Raw genomic sequence first — 7,815 nt, 5'->3', positions numbered from 1 at the left:
GGTCACCGAGGATTGACGCTTAGCCGAGAAAGTGGAGCAGATATTTGTAGCAACCGCTGCTATAGGAAGAATGAGAGTTGTAGTCCTAACGATTGCTGGGGATACCACTCCATTATTGGGTGCACCCCTGTGTGATATCAGGTGAGGAGGAGGCTGCAGAGCAAGTAGGATGGCTGCAGGGTAGGGGAATGTTGTCTTGGGGAGTGGAATGGGGAAGTGGGAGGAATATACAACCCTCCCTGTCTAGATCCTCCCCCATCACATATATACACAGAGCTCCCAGCATCCAGGGACACACCAGCTGACCCCACAATCTACCCAGTGTGGACCCCAGAGCCAGTGCCAGTGAGGACCCATCCAGGTCGGTCATTGTTGGGGGGTCTTTATTTTCTGATCAGATTAAATAAGGGAGTCTTTATCTTTAGTAAATTCCATCTGACGCTTGAGAAACATCAACACGCACTTTACACTTCGCACAAGGCGCACTGACAACCCAGTGTAGCAGAGATGAGTTTGTCTATTACTCATGATGTGTTATCTGTGGTTTTCATACTGCAAAGACTTATGTCACACAATGCAGACAAACTCAGCTCTGCTATATCTGTATGTGCTGCAATGACCTAAAACAAGACAGCTGTGTATTTGTGTTATAGAAGGGTCTTCAATGGGAGGAGGTATTTTTATTTCTTTATACAGTCACTTGTAAAAACTGCAGTAGTGACGGACCTCGTATACGACAGGTACGATGCAAAGTCTTCATGTGTCGCTACTGTCTCATCAGGTGATTGAAAGTTCTATGTAAATAATGAAATGTTGTGCAAATTTTTAATATACTTCTGTGTTTCTATTCTTTACTATTCTCAAGATCTCTGCTGGGTGTCAGTGAATGGAAACCATTTTATTTATGTGCTGAGGCAGAAACCTAGGGCTGGGTTCACACGGGACGGAATTGCTGTGTAGAATGTCTGCACGGCAATTCGGCCCATGGCTCCTAATTCCGGGATTAGCCAGCAAAGTGGACAAGATTTTGTAAAAATCCCGTCCACGCCGCACTAAAAACAAAGACGCAGCATGTCAATCCTTTTTTTTTTTATTTCCACAGCAGACACTCTCCTCTCTATGGGAAGAGATGGCCGTAGCGGAGATGCAGGCAGCGAAGCCGCTCCAAAACCCACGGCTAAAGGCCGCTGGTTTTGAAGCTGTGCTTATCCCGCGGTTTTTCGATGCAGCCAAGCCGCGGGATTTCCGCGTTCCATGAGAACTCGGCCTAAGGCTACATTCACATTTGATGTAGATTGTCCGCTGCGGTCATTGTGCAGTAGATCCATAGCTGAAAGTCTGCATCAAAACCATGTGGTTTCTAATACGGATTTTTGGGCGAATTTACCCCCTCATTGAGAAGAGGGGGATTCCACAAGCCTACTGCTTCTCGCGGCTGAACCATTGCTACATTTGTATCCAGTTCTCTAAACACATTAACACAAACATTGATAGTTTGTGTGTGTGTGTGTGTATGTGTGTGTATATATATATATATATATATATATATATATATATATATATATATATATATATATATATATATATATATATATTAAGCTTGGCTTCCAGGCTTGTTAACTCTTAACAGACTGCATAGACTGAATGTAATTGCTGCAGACTCTCCGCTTTGAATTGGGTCTCAGCCTCTGGATGTAAACATCAATTTTTTTTATATGCTGACAGCAAGCAGAGATCTTGAAAATAGTAGCAAATTGAATCAAAGTATGTTAGAAAGTTGCATAAGCATTCATTACGCAGTGTTATGCTTCCAGATATCCCTTCATTGGGAATTGGGGCATTGTATGTGGGCACTTTTACAGTCAAAGGGGTGTTCCCATCGCGGACAAACATGGCTGAGATTGGAGTACTGCAGAGTTGGCCATGCGGCTAGAAAGATGGAGACCTTGAGTGACACTGTTCTATACTGTTTCGGTAACTCCTGTCGATGTCAGAGAGGTATGGAAATAGCGTAGCTTGCTATTCTATTTGTGCATCTCCCATTAACTTCTATGGAAGCTAGGAGTATAGCACAGGGTGCTTGGCTACTTCTGTCCTGCAGTGGTGGCCAGACTCAAGGTAGGTGTGGGTGCAAGAGTTGGGACCCGCACCTATCTGACTTATATGGCATATTACTGGATATACCATAAAAGTCTGAGGTGGGAATAAACCTCTAAGTTGCAGATGGTCCCTGAGGTCTGTCTCCCTAATAGGCCGCCCTTAAAGGGGTGGCCTGGGGAGGAAAAAAATAAAATTCAGACCTGCTCAGCACAATATAAAAACCTAAAATCCAACCAGATTTCCCCGCTACACTCTTCTACTGGCTCCAGCGTTGACCTCCTGTTACAAGGTCATGTGACCATTGCAACTACATACAGCTAGTAATTGGCTGCATTGGTCACATGACCCTGTGACGGGACGTCATTGCTGGATCCGGAAGACTTGTGCAGCCGGGGTACGGGCGTCCGTCGTTGGAATGGGAGTAGAACTATTTTATGTTTTCTTTATTCAGCACTGAGCACAGTTATATTTAATTTTTGTTCCCTGCCCCCCCCCCCCCCCCCCCTTAAAGTATTGTTTCCATTACCAGTGATTGGAGAAGCCATAAATGCAAGGCTGCTGGGACCCCCAACCATTCCTAAAAATGGGGGTGCCTTGTCTTCCATTTCTGGCTGCTCATCATACTTGTGCACCCCTGTTCTCTGTTTCAGCAGGAGCCCAGTGGTCAGGCGCCCATTAATCGGACGTTTAAAGGGAACCTCCAGAAGCTTTGGGGCCACTACACCACCAGCATGCCGTTATAGAGCTTTCTTAAGATTCTACTTTGAGAATCAGCAGATTTTGGCATTAGCTAGGGAGAGATTTATAACATAGAGATGAAGCCAGGATCGCCTCTAATGGCGTTGGGCGAACATGACCCTAAGAACAGTCCATCTGCAAGTGCAGTGAAGCAGTTTGTATCATCCTTGGCTTCATATGTGCAATGAGCATGGTTGCACACTAGCAAGTTATAACTTCCTCTTCCAATTAAGAAAACTAGCTACAAAATAACAGCATGGGTTACTGTCCCCAAAGCTACAGGCAGGTTCTCTATAAGGCTTATCTAGCAAACAAAACCCCCTGTGGGCACTTATGACCCGTATTTCCCATTCTGATTTGAAATCAATAGAGGGTATAATTGTGTCCAGTCACAGAAATCTTCCACCATGCCAGCGAGCACCGAGGCCGCTACAGTATGGGAAGCCGCAGAGGACTGAGCCGGATTGATATGTTTAGAAGTTAATTGAGGGTGGACTTCCCTTTAAACCAGCACTAAAGGTAACAATGGTTTGCACACCCAGAAATAATTATTATTTCTGGGGTGCCAAAACAATCAGAAGTTCAAACGTATTATTTTTGTAATTTGCCACTACTCTATAATATGAATCCGGCCTTACCAGGACAGGAGGGATCAGCATGGAGTAAAGGAGTAGGGTTAGAAAACAGGTTAGACAACTGTCTCAGCTATAAAGGGGTTAACATAGTTGTGTACCTGCTGGCGATGGATAGAAGGTATATGGGAGAGGCCGCTGCCATTTGCTGTATCATGCTGACTCTGGGCTGTTGCCTTTTGTTTGACATGATCGTTGGCTGCACTGCTTTGTGTGTAGTTTGCATGTATGCCTTGGCAGTGCTTAGCCTGCAGAAAACGCCCCAACGACCTGCCAGGGCACGTCCGATATGCCAGCTGCAGGCGCTGGGTAGAAATTCTCTTTATTTGCCATTAAAGGCCTTGGATTATCAAATACTCTGGATTATCAGACAGTCATAGAGTATATCAAATTTACTTCTAAGGGTGGCCATACGTAGTCAGCAGGACCGACTGACCAGCCAACATTCAATAAACCAATGGTAGGGATGAGAAGGATCGGGCATGTTGAATTCAAGGCTGTGTTCACATTTGCAGGTTTTGTTCAGGATTTTTTAGGTGGCTTTTGAAGTGAAAACCAGGTGAGGATCATAAAAAGGAGCGAATAAAGGACGGATACAACTTTTTGGGGGAATCCTTTCTGGATTTGGCTTCAAAAACTACATTAAAAAACTTGAACAAAAACTGCACTTGTGAACGCTCGCTAAAACACCCCATCCGTTGTTCTCAGTAGAGCTAAGCCGCCACCAGAGGCGTCTCGTAGGAGCTCTCCCCATTAACAAGACACGCACGCTTGGCCCGAACCAATGACTATGGGGAGGAATAGCTGTTGACCGGACGATTGTTCACTGAACCAACGAATGTAGAAAATATGCTACTGACGCAAAAAATGTTCACTACCTGATGTCAAGTATGAGAACTAGAGTTGAGCGAACATACTCGTTCGAGCATTAGCGTACTCGATGGTGCTTGTTACTCGAACGTGCATCAAGCAGTGTTCGAGCCCCGCCCCAGTTTTTGGCTCCTCCCTGCTGTGACGTGCCTGTTTTGGCCCCTTCCCGCCGCGACGCAGCGCTCGTCATTGGCTAATTTTTTGGCTGGCTGGCTAGAGAGTGAGACAACCTAGGGGAAAAAAAACAAAAAGCTTGGCACCCGGTGTCCCACATATAAAAATGCTCGAGTCTCCCATTGTAGTCAATGGGGTTCGTTACTCGAGTAGAGCTCTCGATTTTTACGAGAAGCTCGACTCGAATAACGCGGACTCGAGCATTTGGGTGCTCGCTCATCTCTGATGAGAACCATTTACATGTATGCGTGTAATATTGCAGATTATCCTCCACGTGAGAATTCAGGCCGGTTTCACACGAGTATTACAGGCACATCTATACACCCTTAATATGGCCAAATGTCCCAACCGCACGTTTACTGACCCAAATACCCATAGATTCCTACATTGCTGTGAGTTCGGTCGGGCCAGGACGCTGGTCCGTAATAGATAGAAGCTACCTAGGCCAGTTTCAAAGTGGGGCATTTATCGCCATAACAATTGCTGGAAACTGGTATTTCAGGCAATAATCATCATGTGTACATACGGTAGTAGGTTAGGCTGAAAGAAGACAATGTCCATCTAGTTCAGCCTGTTTCTCCCCCCCCCCCCCCCTTCCCTGTTGATCCAGAGGAAGGCAAAATGCAGCTGCCAACGACGTACTGAGCAAGAAATCGCTCACTTGTTGGAGTCGTTTGGTTTTTAGCGCCCAACACTCATTCTGTGTAAAGGTACCTTTACTCTTGTAGTCTAGTGGGTACAATATATCTCTAACAGTAACCCTTTGTCTTCCTCCACAGAGCAGAAGATGACTGCAGCCCAGGAACAAGTGCATCTAAGCAGGTCGGAGGTCTGTGGCATAATGCGGGAGGAACTCTACAGCGAGGAGGACTTTCAGCAGACTCAGACGCACATATTCATTGTAGTTGGCGCTTCGGTGAGCCAGCACAGCTCTTGGTGCAAATTTGTTTTATGTGTTGTATTTAAGGCTAATCCTGGCAATGGGGACCTGAAGAATCCCTCGTGACTGGGGTGACTGTCGAGTCTGCGTGCTGCCGTTCCATTCATTTCAGTAAGACTGCTGGATATAGATGAGTGCTTGAACCCTGATACCCCCGATGGTCCCAATGAAATGACTGCAACTCCCTTCATTCGTAGACAGAGTGAATCCCTATTTTCAGGGTCAGCAGGGGACCCAGCGGTTGGCCGCCCACCGTTTTCTTTTGTTTGTAAGGGCCGACTGTCTGGCACTTAGGCGCCCGACAGTCCTCCCACCAACTATTGCTCCTAGGCTTTCACACAGAAGCTATAATCACTCAGTGGATGGAGGTCGTGCGCACGGAAGTTTCTTCCGCCTACCTCTGTTCGAAGTAAACAGGCAGTCGTTCATAGATGAATGACTGCCTGTTTACACAGCTCGTCGTCTGATTTTTTTCTTTTTTATGCCTGCACTAATGATAAGCAAATGAATTATTGTTTGTTGTTCAGTCGCTAGCCATGTTTACACTGAACGATTATCGTTCAGATACGCACAATCCAGCGAATAAGGCCTCATGTCCACCGGCGGGTCGGATTCCACATGTGGGAGCCCGCAGCGGAATCCTGCCCGTGGCTGAGGACTGTGCGCACCTGACCGGGTCTTCACTGCGGAAGCGTTGACCACCGCACATGTGCAGTAGAGTTTTATTTTTAACTCCTGCTTTCCCGCAGAATCCGCGGCCCATCCACAATGTCAATCGTGGACGGGCTACGGATCTGACAACTTCCATTGACTTCAATGGAAGCCATCCGTGTGGGAACTGAAAAGGAGCATGTTGGGATTTGATTTCCGCATCCAAAGATCCGCAAATTAAATCCTCATGCTTTAATTCAGCTGCAAACGCCCATGTTTCCCTATGGGCGGCACCCACATGGATTTTGCAATTCAAATGTGCCTGACTGTAATGTTCGCATGCTTCATTAATCAGATGCGTGCAGATACAGTATGGGCCCATAACGGTCAATTGGCACTATATTATGGATCTATAATATGGCCATGTGTTTAAAGGGATATTCCGGTTGGAACAAATTATTCCTTATCTACGGGATAGGGATAACTAACTGATTGGTGGGAGGCCAACCACTGGGACCCCCACTGATCCTGAAAATGGATGTCGCGTCGGTCCCCAAATGAATGGAGAGAAGGTCATGTAGAGCTCCACCACTTCATTGGTTTCAATGAGAATGCCAGAGGTTATCGAGTGCTTAAACTGTCTAATATACTTCCTTCATTAATTCCGCTCCATTACAACCCCCCCTCTTCCTCGTTCATACAGCAAATGAATCTAAAGACCCTTATTCACCTGACTGAGGCCAACTTGGAATCCGTTCAGGTGGTTTCTGTTAGGGTTAGCGTTTTATGTTATGATAGAGTCCTAGAGGAGAGAATATAGTATTTACCATAATATTCGCTGTAGGGCTTTTTAAGAGCTTGTGCCACTTTGTGTTCTCATTGTGTAACGCCATAGAGGAAGAAAATGCCTTACTTAATTCCAGTGAAGTAACTTGTTGGGTAGCTGTGTAACATTCATCTGGAGGGTGCTCTGCACAACATCCTGCTCTCCTCACACATACTAGGATGCCATTTCTCACTCGTTTCCTTGAAGCAGTTATGATATACACAGTATTATGGAAATCCTATATATGATCTCATCCTAGTTTTTTGTACGAGCACTTTTGCATTATAAGGGTTAATCTGCCCCCAGCCCTAAACCACGAGATACACACAGGTCTACCCTGGTATGGGCATGTGATTCTATGGCTGATTGCAATGTGGTTTTAGCTTACAGCCAGGGTATGTTCACAGGAGGCAGCCATACTTACTGGTATAGCGATACAAGTGCACGGTAATAAATACCACTTCCCAGCATGCAGAACAGGCAAAATGCTGTATGGAGGAGCACACACAGATATGTGAAGCGCACCATGCATTAATGCTCCCCATACAGTTTCTTCCACTACCTTAAGATGCCTTAGGGGCCATTTTACATGTGACTATTATCCTTCACATTCCTGCACTCCCACGGGAATCTGATCAATAATCGTTCTATGTAAATACATACAGCAACTGCAAAAGGATTGTTCGGTTTCTGCATGCAGAAAACTGAACGACGAGCCATTCAGTGTAAACAGCAGTCGTTAACTTTAGTTTACTGTAGAAGGAGAACGCTCTCCGGCCCGCTTCACCTCTATTCTGCCTGTGAGTTTTGCCAACGATACAGGAGCGAGCATCACTGGGACGAGTGTCGGCAAACTTATACCGCCTAACGCAGGACAACTGCCT

General features: G+C 45.9%; 1 protein-coding gene across 2 annotated transcripts in view; it reads left to right on the top strand.

Annotated features, from left to right (window-relative positions):
* Nucleotides 1–223: 223 nt before the first annotated feature.
* The window catches only part of G6PD (glucose-6-phosphate dehydrogenase), a 28,593-nt gene continuing 21,001 nt past the window's right edge, over nt 224–7,815 (top strand). The window contains exons 1-2 of one of the 2 annotated variants that reach the window (XM_066580609.1): nt 224–361; nt 5,294–5,430. In XM_066580609.1, the coding sequence (XP_066436706.1) occupies nt 5,302–5,430 (129 nt within the window). In that variant the 5' untranslated portion in view covers nt 224–361; nt 5,294–5,301. The remainder of the gene's footprint in view (nt 362–5,293; nt 5,431–7,815) is intronic. The other variant, XM_066580610.1, reaches the window with a different exon arrangement.

The sequence above is a fragment of the Eleutherodactylus coqui genome, chromosome 10, assembly GCF_035609145.1.
Source record: "Eleutherodactylus coqui strain aEleCoq1 chromosome 10, aEleCoq1.hap1, whole genome shotgun sequence".
Taxonomy (NCBI): domain Eukaryota; kingdom Metazoa; phylum Chordata; class Amphibia; order Anura; family Eleutherodactylidae; genus Eleutherodactylus; species Eleutherodactylus coqui.
Note: the sequence above shows the minus strand (reverse complement) of the source record. Positions and strands in the feature narration are given on the sequence as shown.